At 38.6% G+C, this 22,422-nt stretch overlaps 1 protein-coding gene across 3 annotated transcripts in view; it reads right to left on the reverse strand.

Moving 5' to 3' along the window:
- The window catches only part of plpp1a (phospholipid phosphatase 1a), a 32,860-nt gene that overhangs the window by 4,726 nt on the left and 5,712 nt on the right, over window positions 1-22,422 (reverse strand). For 2 of the 3 annotated variants that reach the window (XM_053646044.1, XM_053646042.1), the window contains 3 exons: window positions 15,630-15,784; window positions 6,654-6,937; window positions 884-941 (listed from right to left, as the gene is read on the reverse strand). In XM_053646044.1, the coding sequence (XP_053502019.1) occupies window positions 884-941; window positions 6,654-6,937; window positions 15,630-15,784 (497 nt within the window). Of the gene's footprint in view, window positions 1-883; window positions 942-6,653; window positions 6,938-9,878; window positions 10,031-15,629; window positions 15,785-22,422 lie in introns of all 3 variants that reach the window. The other variant, XM_053646045.1, reaches the window with a different exon arrangement.

The raw sequence follows: 22,422 nt of genomic DNA on the forward strand, positions 1-22,422 counted from the left end.
TGTATATAAACGCTCTCCCTTCAGAATTTTTTATTTGAGCGGTAAGAAAACTGATTTGTCGATCTGATAGTTACTATGGCAACCAGTAGTAGGAACGGTGACTTCGTAGTACAGCGACCGGCCACTTGCAGCAATTCAAATAAAATCTCCGTATGTGTGAGTGTACCTTTTATACAATTTATACCGTTTGTCTTACTAAACTAACTACTTAGTGTTCTTGGCCTCCACCTGTTGTTGTGTTGCAGTAAACAAGCTTGAGCCCTGTACATTATGTGAACCACATTATGTGATCTTGATTATAGGATCATCGTAGCCATAGTACTAACAGCACCATCAGCTACAGCTACAAATCAATTTCAAGAACATCCAGTGGGAAATGATTCATGGATCTAAATCAGGTGTCCCTCAGGGCTCAATTGTTGGTCCGTTAAGAGTTTTGCGTTTATCAGTACTCTGGTGTTTCCAAGGTTTGGTCCGGAGGCACATTTTGCCTCGTTAGAGAACACGATGCTAAACAGACCTTGTGCTTTCTGAAAGCATGTTCTTAACTGAGCATTAAGACTACAATCTGATCCGTAATACGAGTGTATTCTCCATTTTTAATATATACACATGACTGAGAAGGTTTTCAATTACTACACATGTTGAGGAAAATATTGCTATTAAGAATAGATGTTGTTGAGTTAAATATTAGGACACGGCCGTTATCTGAGGAAGGCTGTAATCTTCACTCTATATTATTAAAGGTCTACCTTTCCCATTCGCTAGAAGAAGGCTGCCGTGTTTAACGTCTGTTATTAAGGTGCTGCCCAGCCGTTTGGTGAGGCTGTAGGATGAGGGTTTGTTTTTTTTCTTTCAAATAGAGTTATAAATAGGTACTTACTGCCAGGAACAGCATACAGTACATGGAGAACGAGGAGTGGCCGGAGTAAAAGGACAGCCTGCAACACACAGAGCAAAACAGAAGAGATCTCAGCAAGCAAAGCATTAAAACGCTGACGGTGAGCTCTGACACCGCCATGACGTGAATCCACCATCAGCCTTTACTGCCCTGATACTCGACTTTCACCTCGGCTGATTCAAGGTCCATTTATTTTCTGTATTTCTGTACATTAACATTTATAAATTTGGACGATGCTTTAATCTGACGTTAGATAAATACACACACTATGCATAACAACAATAATATTTTTCAAACCTCTCGGATTTAGGCTCATTTTTTCTTTATTTTTTTTTTTTAATAAATAAAATTCTTGATCTTTCAATTGGCAAATAAATAAATAGATACTCTTCTTTTAAAACAGTGTGCAATTAGAAATAAAATAAAATAAAATCTAGACATTCCCTCGTATTTCTCGGATTTACAGTGATTTTCTCGCCATCCGTCATTTCTACAAAGAACTAGAAAAAGGAGAACAAAAATAACTGTTCGATATAATTCTGTATTATTAACATGATATTAAATGTATTCTATTTATTTAAACTTGCATGAACGTTAATTCATCCGTATAGATTTTACAATTGAACAGTTTCACCCCGAGAAAATGTACCAACGAATCAAAACTATGAGTTGTTAAGAAAAAGCAATAAAACCCGACAATAAAAATCCAGATTAAAGGCATGTTAAACTAATTTTGCGACTCGTTTGTGTTGATTTGAAGTGATTGTGTGTGTTGAAGTGTTTAGGTCCTGAACAGTGCGTCAATGCTCCGATGAGCTCAAACAGGTGTGTTAGAGCAGCGCAAATTCTAAAGACTCATTAAGACCTTTTTATGACAATTGGGTTTACGCAGACCTTTTGTTTGCCCAGACTGAATGACATCTGCAAGTCCTTTACAAACAAAGGACTTGTGTGTGTGTGTGTGTGTGTGTGTGTGTGGGTGTGGGTGGGTTTTAGCAGTTTACTAGAGACGCGAGAAGCTGGAATATCGTGTGCACACCCTTTTCCGGGTGAGAAGGGCAGGCCGAGAGTGACGAGTGCGGGGGGAAGTGCGTGTGGACGGGATCAGCAAAATAAGGGTGGGCGGAGTATCCGGAGGGCTTTTGTGTCTTCCTGTTTATATTAGCCAGAGACCACTGCCCCCAGAAAACTGCTCAGAGACACCAGGACAAAAGAACTAAAGAATAATAATCTTTGCTTACTATAAAGTACGTGCGATGATGATGTCTGGCTATGACGATACACTCTGTTCGAGTCCTACGATAGTTATACTTGTTAATGTTACGCTATACTGGTATAGACGATGATGATGGTCACAAAAAGGTGAATTTTACAACAAATCTAAGGGTTTAAGTGTAAATCCACTTTGAACAGTATTCTAGACGTTTCTCCAAGTGGAAGACTGAGGCCTTGGGAAAAGGGTTCAATGGGAAAATGTAAGCAGATTCTGTCGTGTACTGAAAATAGTTGTATTAGATTGGATGGTGATCATGTACTCGCAGGAAAAAAAGGGTACAAAACTGTACTTTTCCTTGTTATGGGGTGGTACTGTCAAGCGTACACCTTCTGTTCCTTCTGTGTGTATCTTTTACCTAGAAAGTTACATGTGGTGTATCTTTAAAGCTTTACTCTTCCATTTATGCACCGTAAACCATTTTAAAGTCTATTACATGCACATTTCCAGTGAAAGATGCATCATTCCAACACTACTGTTGATCACACCATTAAACCTATAACATCTTGGACACTTATTAAAATCTTATTAATTTAAAAAAAAAAAAAAAAAATTGAAACCATTTCCCACTTGCCATCTTAAATTTTTTTTAATTTTTTTTTTTTAAGGGGGTGTAACATTCCTTGTTAGCAGATTTTGGTCTGCTGGATAAGGTTACACATACGGATTGGGTGGATGGATGGTTGGACAGCTGGGTGAGACGGGTGGGTGGCCGTGATGGATGGATGGACTGGTGGGTGGGATCGACTGGAGGGTGGGATGGAGGTATGAATTGGATGGGTGGGTGGTTGTGATGGATGGGATGAATGGGTGTATGGGAGGTTGGGATGGACGTGTGGGATGGATTGACGGGTGGGACAGATGGTTGGGCATGTGGGTGAGATAGATGGACGTACAGATGGAATGGATAGATGTGATAGATGGACGTACAGATGGAATGGATAGATGTGATTGATGGACGGGTAGGTGGGTATGAAGGATGGATTGGTGGCTGGATAGATGGTGGATGAATGAAATAAAAAAAAAATAATAATAAAATAGGACATTCTGTTAACTTTGTATACATTTAAAATTGACATTTATATTCAGTATACATTTACTGAAATTACGACACTGAGAGGACATCCACCACCGTTGATATTCAGCCCTGGATTGCTCTTGCGTATTATAAATATTTAGGAAGATGTTCTCTTGATCTTCACTAAATGGAGATATTCCAGATGCTGATGAAATTATACATCTACATTTAACTCACAAAAGCCTGGACCACTTCAATTACTAGTAGCATAAAATAATAAATGTGTCTTCTCTTTATCTAGCTAAAAGCTGTCTGTCTGGAACGCTGCCAGGTAAGAGCTCAAATGGATTAAGTGAACCGCCGTGTTGCTCTGGACCTATCGAATTACAGGTCGCAAGGCTCGAGACAAAGAATCAGAGAACTATTACGTATGGCTGAGAGACAGAGACAGAGTAGACACTCTGCAGACCTAAAGTGAGGCTCGGCTGATCCTTATCATTCAAGAAAATGATTAGCGTTAGATAATTAATCACGTAAAGCTAGTCCTTAGAAGCAAACTACGACCTTTCAACCCTAATCTCAAATTTGCATAATAAATTTTTTATCTTTGTAGCTGACTGGTTCATAAGGGCCAAGGTTGCTTTATTTCCAGCTTACTTTATAACTCCGAGATCTGAACTAAGCAGATACGCTAGATTATTCCGTCATTAATCTTCCAAACGTACTCCTACTTTGGTTTGAGGCCATATGTCCATGGTATCACCTAATGAAGGGTGATTCATAATTATTCTTGGCATCCTGCTTCCCCTGCGCTTTATTTGTTCTATATATGGCTCTGTCTACTAGGAAAAACAGTGGATTCTGTCCAGCAGAGTGCTTTCCTATCAGAGGCATGAACCACACCTAATTATGAGAAAGATCTGGAACAACTTTCTCCACTGGCCTTGAGTCTGGCCCAAGAAACCACACTGAAACCTTGAGCGTCGGACTCTTTGTCTCTGTATGTGTGGGCTCTAGCAGCACACCACAGGGCTGGAGCACACTGGAGTGTGTGAACCGCAGTCTCACCACAAAAGCTACAGAGATCCAAACCCTTGTGGGGAACTGGATTTCACTGAAAGGGCTACCGAAATAATGATCAGTGCTCTCCCCCGAGTCCTCCAGGAACAATCAGAAACCTGATTCAGGAGCCAAGTGGAACTCTGCTAATCGGACACCGTTTTGATCAGATTGCATGTCGGTGATTGCGGCATTCTTATGAAGCTTGATCGAATGCCACTCGACCATTCGGCGTCCTGTAACTGTTTGAAGGAGCATTAAGCTTCTAACCTTGGTGCTGACCATCTGAGATTTCAGAGTGTGATTAAGAAATAGCCCGGTAGGGTTCAAATACAGATCTTACATGCTTACTTGGTTGGAAAAAATAAAAACTCCCAGACAGACAGAACCACATGAAAGTAGCTCTAGTAGAGGGGAAGGGAGTAAATGTTTAACATGCTCTTAATTTCCACTTCAAAGCCACTCATGAAGTAGATCAGAGCGCTGATGGCGCACCATTTGACTTTAAGGGCGTCAGAGATCCAAGAAATTCCCAGGGTGCATTTTAACGAGCTGGAATTTCTCTGTGAGCTGGATAACTTGTCCAATAGGATTCTTTCTTGAAGCCGGGTTGACTTCTGGCTGCCTCCCTTAAATCTTTTAAGTCACAGTTTACACAGGTGATTATAATTTCTCGCTCACAGTTTATAGAAAGAAGGCAAGACGTTCTGACAAAAGCAGAAACAGAAAGCAGATTAAACGGTTCCCTTTTTTACCTGATGTTTCTCCACTGGTTTCTATTCGGTATGAATGAGAAATAATGAATATATTATAGAAATGCAGGCATAAAAATGACTTCAGAGGGTTAGCATCAGTACCAGAGGGTATACAGCTGCAATCAAAATGATTCCACCCCCCATTGCAAATCAGGTTTATTGTCAAAATGTACAAACTTTCAGCTGTTTGTAACGAACAAATCAAACAAAAGCGACTGAAATAGTTCAACACGGCGAATGCTTCAAATGATTCCCCCCAAATTCAACTGAAAATGCAACTTTATAATGACTTCTTGAGTTTCAAAATTATTCAACCCCTTCATGACAAGCATCATTAGTACTTAGTAGCACATCCTTTTGCTGTTATGACCTGCTGCAAACGAGATGCAGAGCTTCTGGCAGCGTTCCTGAGGAATCTTATCTCATTCCTCATGAGCAATGGCCTCCAGTTCAGTAATATTCTTGGGTTTGCGTGCTGCAGCCGCCTTCTTCAAATCCCACCAGAGATTTTCTATGGGGTTCAAGTCAGGTGACTGTGATGGCCCTGTAGAATCTTTCAGGATTCTTCTGCAACCAAGCCTTGGTGGAATTTCAGGTATGCTTGGAATCATTGGTTAAATGACGTCCAAGTTTCATCTTCATCACAGACGGCATGACGTTTTCTCCTAGGATTTCCTGACACTTCAATGAATCCATCTTGCCTTCCACACGCTGCAGGTTTCCAGTGCCAGAGGATGCAAAGCAGCCCCAGAGCATCACCGAGCCACCACCATGCTCGACTGTGGACAGAGTGTTCTTTCTTCATTCTTCCCTCCAGACATATCGCTGATCATGCCGAAAAGTTCCTAAACCTTCTGAGGCTTATTTATATGATTTTGAGCAGACTTTTCTGTACGTCTTGGAGTTGTTTCATGGAAACCTTCTGCGTTTAGTACGCGCCTTACTGTGCTCACTGAAACCTCAGTGCCTGTTGCCACCAAGTCTTGCTGCAGGTCTTTTGCAGTCACTCGAGGGTTTTTCACACCCTGCCTTCTCAGAAATCTAGTTGCAGCCATTGACGGCTTTCTTTTTCTGCCCCGCCCAGGTAGCATACACTGAACAAACCCCTAGCCAGTTCAGGTATTTCATGTGTTCCAGCTCAAGCACACGTGGTGCAATTAAAGCCCTTGATTAGTTGTATCAGGTGTACTTGAGGCAACACCTGTTTTGCATATTTGTGCTATTGTGAGGGATTCCATTCGGGGGTTGAATAATTCTGAGACTGGAGAAGTCCTTTTCAGTTGAATTTGGGGAAACCACTTGAAGCATTCGTTGTGTTGAACTATTTCAATTGCTTTTGTTTGATTTGTTCACTGCAAACAGCTGAAAGTCTATACATTTTGACAATAAACCTGATTTGCAATTGGGGTTGAATAAATGTGATTGCAATTGCAAATTGCAAATAACTATTAAATTATGGTCAATTTAAATTATGGTTATAGCTTTTGTTGATTTGGATTGAGGAAGCGCTTATTTTTATTATGTTCGAGTCGAGGCATTTCAGAAGAAGTAGTATGTATAATAGTAAAGTCCATTTTTTTGTGTAGATGAAGCTGGATTTTGATCAATTAATGCTGTGCTCTTGGATCAGTGCCTAGAATCACCCACCTGGCCTCGTTTACCATCTTCTTGTCCCCTGTGCAGGAGAAATTCTCGATGTAAGCTCCACTTGAGCAGTTGATCAAGTTCCAGTCAGGCTTACACACATACAGGAAGTGAGGTCGCAGCCGGCCGATTGAGTACTTGCCGATGTCGGTGAGGGACTGGCTCATGGCAGCACCGAACAGGAAGGTTCCGATTGCTTTATAGATGCAAGCAACATAGCTGTTGCTGAAAGAGGACTTTGATTTGATACGTTTTAGATACACCGAAACACACTCGCCAATGATCATCTGCGAGGGAGGAAAAGGACAGAAGACAGTTTAGTAGCACATTCCTGTGAGAGAATTCACTATAAGCAGATTCTAACGAGGATGTCCACTCAAATAATTAGAAGGCAAGATAGAGCAGTTGACGGTGCAGCAATCACTGGCAACCCATGGTGTCCGCAATCCAATGATTTTCCTTTCTTTTCTTTTCCATGCTGACCTGGCTAATGTTCTTTCTCATTAATGACTAGATTAGTTCAGATCTTGCCACAGAGCCACTTTTTGTGTCTCCGAGCTAATGGTTCAACCGTCTACAGTAAATTTCAATTAAATGTTTGCAAACTGTAGAATAATAATAATAATAAGGTAAGAAGGATCCCAGTTTTCTTTGGGATCTAGCTCTGTGAACTTGTTCTGACTTTAGAGTGAAACAGCTCACTGTAAGCCTGGAGGGTTTTCCTTATTTTCTCATATTTTACTTTATAGAAATCTTCTTGGCAAGGTGTTAGTATGCACAGTGTGAAGCTAAATTCTTTAAGTAGGACATGTTCCTAAAATAACATTCCTTTTACCCAAATCACTGCCATCTGATTTCACCAGTATTTGCCTCTTCCCACCCATGAGACACGCTAGTCAGGAAGCATATGGTGTAGCTCTGAATTTCAGCTCAGAAAATCGAGCAACATTGTGTACACATTTTTTCCACAGATTTTGTACTATTCTCTCTCTCTCTCTCTCTCTCTCTCTCTCTCTCTCTCTCTCTCTCGTTTGTGTAGCTAGGTAAAATTAGCATACTTCACTCTCTGAAGTAAAAGGTGCCAAACTGTATTTTTCCTTGTTGCTGGAATGCTACTATCAAGGGTACATCCTTTATACCTTGTAGCAAGTATCTTTCAGCTAGAAATGTGAATATGGTGTACTTTAAGGACCACTGATGTACCTTTCTTAAAGCTTTCATCTAAAGTTTACTTTACTCACATGGACCTTTCCAGGTAGAATAGTACATACTAAAGCTACAAACGATGTTCTCCTGATGGTACCACCCCAGCAACAAGGTGAGATGTAGAGTTATGCAATAGCCTTTGCATCACAGACGCTGTCTGGTGGGAGGAATAGGAGGCGCACACTGATAATATCAGAGACCGAATCGGACAGAAGCGACTTGTTAAAACATATCCTACTTGAAAAAAAAATAATCATAATGATCTTTTTTTTCTGTGACCCCATCAGATGTTGGCAAGAGCTGTAACTAAAAAAAACGTCAACGGGTACTTCCGACATCTTAATAATACACAGAATTAGAACTTTTCCAGCAGACCAAAGCTATTAAATTATGATGGGGATTTCCTTATGCTTTGAGAAACATGCTTCTGTGGGTTAAATAAGTGGGCATGTGGTTTGTGTGACACATTGTTTCCCCGGTGTGAGATCTTAAGAGTCTTTGTTTCATTAAAGGGCAAGAGTTGTTCACAGAGACTCTTACTAAGTGCGAGAAAACGGTTCGTTTCGTTAAAACATCACGCCCAAATTTAGTCCGTTTTAACAGCCCCAGAGTGTTTTATTCATTATTGTATTTGAAAGAGGATGATTGCAGACCAAACAGATCTGAAGCAGAGTGTTAAATAGCAAAGCAGATGATGGCAGGCACTGCGCTTTTATAGCCAGAGTTCCCGACTCCAGTCCTGTCTATACAAAACTCCCAGTTTAGTGCTTCACGTGCTCTATCAGGTCACTGTTATCATCAGATGAATCAGAAACGTTGGAGTCAATGCTGAACTGTAATACACATCTATTTGACCAGTAATGGGTCAGCGATGAAGTAAAACTACTTTATTTACCTAAACATTTAGCACTGAAAGGTTAATAAACTTGTAGCCTTTATTTATTTATTTATTTTTATATATACAAAAGACCTTCATTAAGCATTCATGTCACATGAACTACAGATGGTAAAAACAATAAGCAAAATCGCAATTTTATCCTAAACTTTAATGCTTCCTGTTGAGTTTCATTTCATTTTCATCGCTTTTCTGATATTTAGCTGGATATTGGTATTTTTCTCTGTACCCAGGGTTTACGTAAAAAAATTCACCATATTCACGTCATCTTCACGCAGTAACCTTTTTCTTTTCTTGTTAATTTAAACATCTAATACACATTATGGCCAAATTCTTAAAGTCAGCCTATACACTCTAAACGCTCACTACAGGGTGTGTATAGGGTATAACATAACCGGCATTGTAAAACAAAAACTTTTGAAATTCAGCTACAGAATTTCTGACAGAATTTTGGTAACTACTAACATATAATATAGCTTTTAGGACACGTAGTACTTTTATTCATTTTCATATTCGAAAACTAATGCATAGTTTAAAAATGTTAAAACGAAGGATGGCACTATTATGATGGATTTATTCAGAGATGTTTTGGTAAACGCATTTCATCGACATGAGTTAACTACGAACACCAGATCCTAGATGTTTGATTTTTTTTTGCATTCCAGTACGTAAATGATACGAAATTCAGGCTAATAACCCGTATATGAACTGTATAAATATAGATAATTAGTAGTAATTCTATACATTTAGTGTAAACCAACGTTTTTGATTTTTAGTATTACATCACGCTTCTAATAAAGCACGTTAACTATAGCTTTATTTGTAACAAACATAAAAGATAAAGCTTTTTTTTTTTTAATCTGTTGTAATTGTGTTGGCAAACTACTTTGTTTCGGCCTGTGTGATTTTCATCTACCTGCTATCCATTTGGTAGTGAATATTTACCTGTGCTTCTTCAGTTTGCACCAGCTCTTTGTGAGGTATGTTATGGAAATTTAAGCAAGGCACTTTAACACTAAACATTGCAGGGTTTTCCCCTACAGGACTGGAGCCATAAAACACTGAGGCAAGCTAGAAAGAGAGAGTGAGGATGAGGCAGAGACTACATGAACAAAAAGTACACTTACAGTAAGTAGCGTGAGAGGTATCATTACTCCTCCTAATAACTGATAGGAAATGGTGTCATCCTTTAGAGGGTACTTGATCGAATCATCGTTACAGAAAAATCCCCGTTTGTATGGTGAGTGTTGCATTGTGAGTATTGCGAATGGGAGTCCCACTACCAAAAAGAAACACAAACAAAGCAATGGGAGACAAAAATAATGACAGCAGTGGGTTAAAAGAGAGGCCTGCACATGACACTGAGCCAAGCCCAACACCAAACTCAAACACACACAAACATACATGCTGGGGATGGAGAGCAGACATGAGACAGAGGTTTAATCCCAGTTCCCCAGGACATTAGCCAGATGGTGTTTAGCATGAAGGGTGAGCTACATGACAATATTAGACATAGACTCGGAGCAGTAATGTGATTACATCATATATGACACACAGATCATGTATAAAAATGTCATTTCCTACTAATATTCGAGTCGTAACAGTGAAAAACCTACTGAACAAATATGTCATAACATTAAAATTAATTAAGACACAGCACTCTGTAATGTACAAATATACATCGTACAGTTAATCAGTAAGAATACTAAGATACTGAAGAAATAGAGATTATGCAGTTAATTTGTAACAATAATCTACTGTACAATTATGGATTATGTAGCTAATTATTAACTACAATAATCTACTTTACAATTATAGATTATGCAGTTCATAAATAACAATAATCTGTACAATTATAGATTATGCAGTTAATTAATGACTAAAATAATCTACTGTACACGTATAGATATGCAGTTAATAACTACAATAATCTACTGTACAATATTGATTATGCAGTTAATTAGTAACTACAATAATCTACTGTACAATTATAGATTATGTAGTTCATAAGTAACTACAATAATCTGTACAATTATAGATTATGCAGTTAATTAATGACTACAATAATCTACTGTACAATATAGATTATGCAGTTAATTATTAACTACAATGATCTACTGTACAATTATAGATTATGCAGTTCATAAGTAACTACAATAATCTGTACAATTATAGATTATGCAGTTAATTAATGACTACAATAATCTACTGTACACATACAATATGCAATTAATTAGTAACTACAATGATCTACTGTACAAACATAGATTAGAGCCCGATAGTAACTACATAATCTACTATGTAAATATATCACACAGTGAAGTAATTATACTAATGTACTGTGCAAATATATATAACATTTTCTGCAAATATTAATTATTCAGGCTATTAGTAATACTAAGCTTACTGTACAGATACATATAATGTAGTGGTTTAATTATCTACTGTACAGTATAACGCATAAGGTGTCATATATTGTGTGTCATTTATCATTAATTAGTAATGCTGTATGTACTGTACTAATATAGATCATGCAGGTAATTACTGACTATAATACTAATCCAAATTTGTCACTAAAACAAATACAATTTTATATTTAAGCAGTAGTAACACTATGTACTATGCAGATACAGGATACAGTTAATAATACTGTATTTCCATGTTAAGTTACATTTGTGTTTCGATTACTGTTCAATGTTAACCACTGCCATTAAGGAACTTCAACTAAATTTCAACATGTTTCAATACAAACCATCATGGCTCACTGATGATTTTAACGTTTTGTAGTCGACATCCCAAACCGAATTCTCGCACATAATTTTGCTTCTTAAAATCTTCGTTTTAAGGATGTTTTATCGGCACATCAATTAACTTAGCAATAATCACGGACCTCATTTGATCCATACGGTATGTATAATGGTCAAAACTCCGAGGATGTGGTAAATAATACGGTGCTAGAGTATTAGGTATCATGGCATATGTGACCTTTTCTCGGTTTTCTTCTTTTTTAAGGCTTGAGCTAGAACCATGAATTTAGGCGTGCATTCGTATTGAACTATCATAACACTATTTTAGCAACGCACAAACAGAACAAAACACCAGGATATGATTTTGTTTTTGATAATCTCGTTCTGATCCATAGCCATAGCCTACACAACTTAACCATTTGGCATCTGAAATCATTTGAATTTAGTTTTTGTTTTTTCCAGTTTCTTGCTTACATCGTTTACTTCATTTTGTTTTGACTCTCTAGTGGCTTTGAGGTTGTCATGGGAAACTTCCCCAGTCAAAAATAGCATCAGATCTGGAAGGATGTGAACACAAAGCAAATTTAAGCTCATTCTGAGGTTGTTTTTTTTCTCCTCCAATTATGGCTGAATGGTCAATCTGGCACATTGAATACCCACCTGCAATTTACACATACATAAAAACTGATTTTGGGTCAGACCTCTTATTGATCTACTTCTATTTTCCATTTTATACGCTATAAACACAAGACCCAAGAAAAGCATGTGAGTTTAGGGCACAAACACCAATTCCTTAGTGATTATGGGATTACAACAAGCCGACACACACATGGGTTAAATGAGAATGACCAAGAGGTTAGCCTTCAGAAGACGTCATGCACCGAAATGTCACGTTCAGTCAAACTGCGATGCAAAACTATAGCACATTTGCATGAGTGAAGGCAGCGAGTGTGCAGGAGTTTAAATGGTGAGGTGTCTGCTTGTGTAAAAAGAAAATAGCTTGGCTTGGCACTTTCCGAGCCCACGAACAACTGACAGTTCTCAGTGTAAAGCAGAATTCTCCACCGAAATTCTTAGTGCTGATGTTCACATCAACATGGATATTATTTAAGAACTATAATTGGTTTTTTTTTGGTTTGGTTTTCTGAGAGTCGTCCATAAGCTCCCCTCTAACAACTATCCAACAAATGGGCAACCAGGGAGCCAATGCACTGCCAATTTAGCTCATTTGTGGTCCAGCGCCATAAAAATTCCTTACTTACAAGTCAAAACCCTTCACTTTCTGCAGTGGTTCATATTTTAAAAAATAGACTCAGTAAAGCTCACAACATATTGCCATAAAATCCATAAAATGCAATCGGAGTTTGGTTCGATTCTGCTGAAGTTGGACATTTTCCTACTTCCCAAATAATCACCAGTCTCTTTCTTGATTAGACCAGGTGTTTTTATTTTTGTCCATGATTTTTTTTTGTCCATTGTATTACTATTTTATTATTAATTTTAGATCATTAATCGGTCTTTCCATGATCTCTATCTGTTCCTCCATCTATCCGTCCATCCATGTCCGTAATGGACAACTGATAATCCTAGTTTAGTGTTCTTCTGTCATAGCCCCACAAGCAATCATCAAATCTTTCACGAATAATTAATCGTCTGATCACTATGTCTCGTCTGACTAGATCCCTCTGTATCTCCTATACCGAAATATGGAAGTTAATATGATTCATTTGTCTTTGCATGGTGCCTGTGGGGTTCAGATGGATGGGTAGATCTTCACATATGTCAACGTGCAACGCTAGTTCTCGTTTAGGTTTCTGATGCAAACCCTTTGTGGATCCATTCATTCATGTGGACTCTCATACACGTGCTTTGTAGAGCTTTGCATATGTTTTCATCGCTGTTATGAGTATTTTCTAGCTCCTGTATTTCCTGTTCTTCAGTTTTTTTTCCCTTCTGCATATTTTAACTATGACTATGTGTCATTCATTTTGTTGAGCTCTAATGGACATGATGAAATCCTGCTTTTTGCTTAATAAGACCGATGCAGAAACTCGGTATTAGTATACTGTAGGTAAATAAATAACATTTGCCACATTTGCCTTTTTATTTCTAGATCCTTGTTAAAAAAATTTTTAAAAAACCCCACAATTCTCCTTTTTTAACTTCATGCAAGTGTCTATTTTTAAACCCACGCAATTAGACCAAATCCCAAATGGTTTCTGATTCACTATATAAGCTCACTACATAGTGTATAATGCAATAGTATTTAACATAAACCCCTACCTAGTGCACTCTATGTCCAATAGAACACAATTAGAAAATGCAGCCACAGGAAAATGTGGAATCTTGGAAATGGACTACTGACAGTAATATCACTTTGAAGGTGCCCAGTGAAAGTTGCATTGTCAACTCATTGTGGTTTCATATTTCAAGAGGCATTATAGTGAAACACACACTCTCTCTTTCTCTCTCTCTCTCTCTCACACACACACACATATTTACATTTGGCTGTATAAGGAGATACACCTGCTGAGGTGCATTATGAGTAAATGGACATTTCATCAAAGTGAGGTTCTTAAACAGAAGAACTGAGGTCACGCATTTAAGACTGACAGGAGTGAACACATTTGTACGTACACACACACACACACACACACACACACACACACATACACAACACAATGTCCCAAAAACTCGTTCCTTAGAAAAACAGCTGCTATAAATCAATAGTTAGTAACGGTGGCCAATCAGGACACCAGAGATGTTCCAGGAAACTATTTCAGCTATTTCTGGAGGGACTTTGTATGAAAACAGACCAAGTATTTCATCTGTGCTCCAGAAGAGCGAGCGATCTTCTCCAAAACAGTCTTCTCTTATCTGCCAGGGCCTTGATGCCCCAGATGTCTGGAACCAAAACTTCCGGCTTTTAATTGCATTCGGCACCTATTTCTAAAATGTATTCCATAAACAAAAATGACGATGGTTCATCTATCTTTGTCACGATCTGTCCACAGTTTAGAGAAGTTGACCCGTGTTCCCTCTCAGAACGTTATACAAGTCAAAACTTCCTTTTGACACCTTTTTGATGAAAACCAGAAACTGACCAATTTGCATGCATGGCCTCTCTGCTTCATCTGCAGTGTCGGAAAACACGAAAGAGATAACACTACAGATGGAGCATTAACAAGCTGGAATTATTCACCAATGGCTATTCGGAATGCTGCAGTATATTACCAACTAACATTGAGTTGACATCCTCTGCCTTTGCATTGTCTTTTGCAAGCAGAAATTGCATGTAATGTGAAGTGACATGCCCAGGGAATCCACACAGATAGCGAATGAAAGTAAGAAACTGTTTTTCCTCTGTGTTTTTCACTTTCTTTATGTTTGAGCTGAAGATTTTGGAGCTCAGGTGACTTCGATCGGTGCAAGTGGCTTCCTTCAGACTGGAGCTGAAGGAATCAATGAGGAGCAGTATAAAGGAGTAAGATAAAAACCACATGTTGTAAGTAACTGCTGCTACACTTAAACCATTAAACCTATTCGATCTCGCAGCCTTAAGAGTTCATTGGTTTGGTTCTTTTTGGGATTCAGTCCTATGTAGATCTCTGGTAGTGGAAACTCCTGCAGAACTAATTTAGGAATATGAGAACTCAAAAAGTCAAACAAGTCTGAGATTTTAAAAACATTGAGGGATTAAAAAACCCAGGACTCAAAAAAATAAATAATAAAACTCGGGACTAAAAAAAACTCGGGACTCAAAAATTTGGGATTCACAAAAACTTGAGACTCCAAAACCTACCACTCAAAAAATTAGGAATATAATACCTTGTGAATGAAAAACACTCAGGAATCAATGATTCTGGGACTTATAAATAAATAAATAAATAAAATAACCACAGATTCAGAAAACTGCTGCAAGTCCATCAATATGCTAAGCTCTATGTACCCCATACTGCGGTTATATTACTTACCGCTTTATCTGCAGACTATTTTCTGGTCTGAGTCACTCCAGACAATAAGATGTGCCCCTACGAATGATCACTTCCCCATGAACTTGCTGGCCAATTAAACCCATTAAGATAAAGGGAAACCCTGGGCATGTGAGCGATGGTAGCTAGCGTTACTTACACTACAGATGGGCAGTGTGAAGCCCACTGTGTAGAGCACATTGGAGGTGATGGTGCTGGAGTGAAACGGGTAACCGATGCTCTCGTCGTTACAGAAAAAGCCCCTCTGATAGGGCTTGAGTTTACCAATGTTAAAGGCCGCCAGAGGAAGGCCAGCTGTGGATGAAAGAAGGGTTAACAAAGGGTTAACATCTCAATCGCACTCTCAGCCAATCAGAACTGAGAGACTAGTATATTGAGCTTGGCAGCTGGGTGTAACTGATACAGCAAAAGGATCAGAAGCTATGAAACTAAACACGGTTATCAGTCCTGAGACTTGGGGAAATTTGATTAAAATATTAAATATTGACAAACTTTAAAACATGTAATGACTTTGCTATTTAATAATTGTCCTAGGTTTGTAAATATTGTAATTAGTATAAATAAGTGTAATCAGTACAGCTGGTTTGAATGTGACAATGTAAGGCCATGCCGTCTTTTTATTTATTTATTTATAAATAAGAATGAAATCTTATTGGGAAGAAATGTGGTATTTGATTAAAATGATTTTAAAAAATGTCATTCTTGTACCATTCTTTTAAAACTAGCTACTGCTGGCACCATTTTAGCCTTCTTTGGTTTGTCCCTCTGGAAAAACCCTTAAAAGTTCCATGTAGAACTCTACAACAGAGGGATTGTTCCAAGGAGAACACCTTTACCAAGCGAAGAACCCTTAACTATTTAAGGAACCTTTTGAGAAGCCCCTCTTTATAAGAGTGTATATCTGGAAATGTGCATCAAAGTTACTGGAGGAAATTAATGCACTCAGTATTCAGGGACTGTAATCTTGGGGACCGTCAACTCTGGATTCGGTACTCGGAGACCGTCAACTCTGGACTCGGTACTCGGGGACCGTCATCTCAGTACTCGGGCACCGTCAACTCGGGGCTCGGTACTCGGGCACCGTCAACTCGGGACTAGGTACTCGGGCACCGTCAACTCGGGACTCGGGCACCGTCAACTCGGGACTCGGTGCTCGGGCACCGTCAACTCGGGACTCGGTGCTCGGGCACCGTCAACTCAGGACTCGGTACTCGGGCACCGTCAACTCGGTACTTGGGCACTGTCAACTCGGGACTCGGGCACCGTCAACTCGGGACTCGGGCACCGTCAACTCGGGACTCGGGCACAGTCAACTCGGGACTCGGGACTCGGGCACAGTCAACTCGGGACTCGGGACTCGGGCACCGTCAACTCGGGACTCAGGGACCGTCGACTCGGTACTCGAGCACGGTCAACTCGGGACTATAAAATTGTGTGCAGAAAAAAATAAAATCACATACAAATGAATATCCAGATTTCCATCGACCTGTTTGTATGCATATTTTGAATTTGTGGATGTAAAAAAAACCTACATGGAAATAAAAACAAATTGCTCCATGGATAAGAAAGGGATGTGGTAAAGAGAGCTGTATGTGGATTGTTTAGACCAAAGAAAGTGTGTGTGTGAGCATGTGTGTGTGTGTGTTTGGCTGGAGCTCTTTATGATGTCATCGCTTAACATTTACAACTTATGAGATAGAAGTTTGTTTGTAGTACCAAGCTCGGGTTTGGAAATCAAGATCATGTTGGAACAGCTGATCATTTTTTCCCCCCAGAGAGTGACCTCATCAGGGCCGTGTCTAAGGCAGAACAGTTCCGGATGTTCTGTTTGGATCGTGTCCATTCGTGTTGCTCAATGTTTATCGTAACGGTGAAGTGTGGCACCGTACAAGCATTAATATTTTCTACCCCATTCCCTGGGACTAACGGTATGTTTGTGTAAATTATTGCTGCAATCTGGCCTCTAACCCCAAAATCTCAAGAGTGCGTTATATAATAGTGTGTTCTCTGACGTTTATCAGGCTGAGTGTGTGTGTAATCGTAATACATCACGCTTGCACAAGTTAACAGGTTAAAGTCTATGATGTAAGGTTATTGTCCCGGAGAACACATACCCTTTCTATCCTTTTGAGGACCTTCCACTTACATAAAAGGCTTTTTTGGCTCTTTGAATTTTTTTTTTTTTTTTTTTAATTGAATAAAATCTTCAGTTTTGTAAAAAGCCAGATGTCCCCACAAGATCAAATCTGTCCAATTTTCCTATACTTGTGGGGACATTTGGTCCGTACTAATATACGAACACATGCATGTCCTCATTCAATAGGCTGATGTACCGTACCAGCCAAGCCAGCCTGGTGCTTTAGCATGAACATGAATGTATGTCTTCTCAGGCTCCACTGTGTCCTGAGTGTAAGCTGAATAATCAGACTACGAGTTAGAAGTTTACTCCAGGATTAAAAAAGGGTGTTTTCACAATTACACCATGAATACCTGAATGGGTCCACACCCAGGACCGATTCTAGGCCCCATTTAAAGAAAGGCAGGACGTTCGCACGTTCAGTATAAAGTCTTTATTTAGGCTGCAATAAGGATGACATCAAATCATCAAAAGTTTAGAGCTAATCAAGGATTTGTTGATTCAAGTTTTATTTGAGCATAAATTGTCTTTGCACCGTTTAATTTTAAACAGCTTTACAAATCAGCGACCAAAACCTTTTAACCTCGGAGTAAACTAACATTCTGACTGGGCACGACGATGAATTTATCAGTGTAGGAAAAGATTCTATATAACTTATTTACAAGCATGAATTCTTTCCTATAACGCACTTTGCTCCGTCGAAATCTAGACCAAATTCAGCTTTAAGTTTCAGATTAATCCTGGGCTGAGACGGAAACGTCTGAATGACAGCAGCAACAGGAATGAAGTCGCTCTGAAATAAAAGTAAAGCTAAAACCAGGATTAAATGATGACGATTTCAATAAAATCTTGATCGTTTTGAATGCCACCAGCTTAAAGTTTGGCGCAACTTAATTATTAGGTAAGGCTTAATCTTTGCTGTTGTAAACCAGTCATCATTTTATTACAAATGAAAGGCCTTAAATTTGATTAAACCCGCTCTTAAATTTATTTAAAATGGTCTTAAAACATTTGGCCTATTTTACTTTGGTGTCATTTCGTGATTTAAAACCTTCTTTTTTTTATTTTATTTTTTATCTTGCACACACACATGTACAGTCACTCACACGTGGCACTGGCGTGTTAAACTGAAGATAATGTTGTTTAACTGTTTCTGAGACGTCAAGTTGTGTGACTTCAATGTGAGATGTTTGGGGTTTTTTTTTTTTAATTTGCTGTAAAATAAATATAAATATACATCAATATAAAAATATAAACCCACATAAATATAAAAAAAAAAGAATCTAAGTTCCTTATAGATAAGTTATATTGAAGTGTTTGTATATTTAGTGTATAATTATTGCAAATTTGGTTTTAAATGACATTTTGTAATGGAACTGAAAATGTGTTTAATGGTATTACATTTAGCTTAAGGATCTCTGAGGAGACCCTGTGGGAGGGCGGTCCTCATCACCGCAAGGTTCTTTTCACACGCATTCATTACGAGTTTCCGATTTGATTTTATACCTCGCTGCTGTTCGGGTAAATTGTTAACGTTCGCGCAGGCTCTGTGATGTCTCGAACACAGGAGCTATATGATGTGAAAACATTTTATAGTTCTATAACTTGATATTACACATACAGAAAAGGCGTCCCCGAAACTTAAAGCAGGACGTAACGTGACGAGATAAACTAAACATGTTATTTGACGCCCGCATCAGGAGTTTGTTTGAAGTTTCAGCGAGAGTAGAGATTGGGTTTCTGGACCGCACCCGGGTCTAAAAAAGTGGAAAAACACCCCAAACCTCAAGTCCACATCTGGATATTTTTTGGTTAAACTAAACTAAGCTAAACTACACCTAATCTGGATCTTTTTGAGGAACTAAATTACATCAAAAAGCTGTTGTTTTTTTTTTTTTTTTACATTGCCGCCCGGTTGTTATTTTCATGGTTAGAAATAAAACAACTGATGTGGGTGGAGCCGCACAACAGGGGGTGTGACATTCAGAATCTGGTATTTTCAGCCCACTTTGGTCCAAAATTGCACTCGTGCTACCACCTAACAAAGCCTGGCGCCGGCGCAAGATCAAAACAGTGCGGCGTCCAAATCTGACCTGAAATAACCGAGCCGTAAACTGGACTACAGTTTGAAGTTTCGTATAAGACCCGATCTAGATGATTTTATCCAAAAATGACATCTAAAATAAGAGAATTACACGTTCAGTCTAAAGTACTATTCAGGTGTGAGAGGTCATCTGGACGTACAGTACGTCAGTTAAGTAATGAAAAAATATCTGTTAAGTAAACACGGCTGAAATTATGACTGATTTGCACACGATATGCGATCTTTGTATAAATTAGAAATTTCTAAGCGTACTACTTATCTCGTATCTTTAATGTACATAGATTGTATCATAACTTGTATTATAATTGTGTTGCATTTGATTAGTAGTAGGTTATGCAACAATAATATACATGTACGTTATACCCGTGTTAGGAACACAATAACTTCCCAGACAACCCCAGAAGTCTGTCTATATTTTATTTGTTGCTCTGATTTGTAAACTTGGGTTTGGTTTGAGCTTGAGATGAAGAAAAAAAAGAGCTCTCCTGGGAATGTGTCTATACTGAAGAAAAATCTCAGAACCTGAGGATTTTCCCCAGAGGGTATAATGGAATTTCTTCCAACATGTCAATTCAGACTGGATAAGCAGTGTATTTCCTGAGGTTATTTCTACTGCTCATTTTATAGAAGATAAAATATGGCATATTCTTTACAGACACAAGAATTACACACAGCCCATAAAAATGACCGACAGAACGGATTCAGATGGAAATAAAATACAAGAAAGACTGGAAATAACTACAGTGCTGTGAAAAAGTTTTTGCCCCATCGAGATTCCTTCTGTTTTTGTGCATCTCTCATACCAAATTGTTTCAGAAATTAAAACTAAATCTAAGATCAAATGAAGGCAACCCAAGTAAAGACAAAATACAGTTTTTAAATGATAATGTTATTTATTGAAGCAAAAAAGTTATCCAATACCAACTGGGCCTGTGTGAAAATGTATGTGCCCCTATAGTTACTAATTCCCCAAATCTATGAAACTGGATTTATAATGGAGTTCAGCTGGACTAGACACAACCAGGCCTGATTACTGCAAACCCTGTTCAATCACATCAACACTTCAATAGAACTTTTTCAACAGCATGAAGTTGGTTAAAAGGTCTTACACACTATACCAAAGTTGAAAGAAATTCCAGAAATGATGAGGAAGAAGGTGCTTGAAATACATTAATCTGGGAAGGGTTACAAAGCTATTTCAAAGGCTCTGGGACTCCAAAGAACCACAGTGAGAGCTGTGGAAACTCTGCACAGTAGTGAACCTTCCCCAAAGTGGCCGACCTTCCAAACTTCCTCCAAGAGCACAGCGGTGACTCATCCAGGAAGTCAGAAAAGAGCCAAGGACAACATCAAAGGACCTAAAGGCCTCTCTTGGATCAATAAAGGTCACTGTTCATGACTCCACTATTAGAAAGACACTGGGCAAAAATGGCATCCATGGAAGAGTGGTGAGGCGAAAACCACTGCTAACCCAGAAGAACATTAAGGCTTATCTGAATTTTGCCAAAGCACACCTTGATCAAACCTTTTGGGAGAACGTTCTGTGGAGTGATGAGTTGAAAGTGGAACTGTTTGGAAGACAGGGGTCCCGTTACATCTGGCGTAAAACAAACACAGATTTCCACGAAAAGATCATCATACCTACGGTCAAGCATGGTGGTGGAAGTGTGATGGTGTGGGGATGCTTCGCTGCTTCAGGGCCTGGGCAACTTGCTATAATTGAGTGAAACATGAATTCTGCTCTCCACCAGAAAATCCTAAAGGAGAATGTCCGGTCTTCAGTCCGTAAATTGAAAATTTACGAGCACAACTGGATAATGCAGCAAAACAATGATCCAAAGAATAGGAGTAAATCCCAGTCCTAGAAGTAAGTGAAAGACTGATCTCCAGTTATCGGAATCGTTTGGTTGAAGTTATTGCTGCTAAAGGTGGCATAACCACATTTTAAGGTGGCAATTAATTCACATTGGTGATAGGTGTTGGATTTATTTATTTTTTTTTTTTGCTACAATAAAAAAAGTAATAAAAACTGTATAGTGTGTTTACGCAGGTTGCCTTTGTTTTTATGTTGTATTTCGTTTGAAGAAAACTATTTAGTATGAGATATACATAAAAACAGAAGAAATCAGGATGGGGCCAAACAAATATCCAGTACTGTATATTACCCCACCTCCCCATGTAAAACTAACCCAGTCCAAATAGGGCTTAACTCTAGACATATAGTATTTCTATTATGAGCTAAATCATGTCTAGCCCTATTCAGACTGGATTAGATTTACATGATGAGATGGAGTCATTTAACTATTAATAGAGTATCTCTGGGAATTTTATTACACATTACAGCCAAATTTATATGTTTGAGACTCGGTAATAAGATTCCATTACGTCCTGTAGGAAATGAGGTTTTATGATTTTTCTTCTGTATAAAGACACTTCAGGAAACACTCGCTCTTTTCTATCATCTCCCAGCAAAATCAAAACGTAACCAAGTACTGGCCAAGTTTAAAACACAGAATAATTAAATATAGATGATGGTTAAAACGTCCAGGGTTTTTCTGCTATGTTATTGATTTTCTAGCACAACAGCCTACACAGGCTACATGTTATGCTCATGCGGCCTACTACTGATTAAACACGTGTACTATGAGTTGTCTGAAGTAGGAATGTCATTTTTAGTGTGACGAACATGCT

This window comes from Ictalurus furcatus, chromosome 16 (genome assembly GCF_023375685.1).
Source record: "Ictalurus furcatus strain D&B chromosome 16, Billie_1.0, whole genome shotgun sequence".
Lineage (NCBI taxonomy): Eukaryota > Metazoa > Chordata > Actinopteri > Siluriformes > Ictaluridae > Ictalurus > Ictalurus furcatus.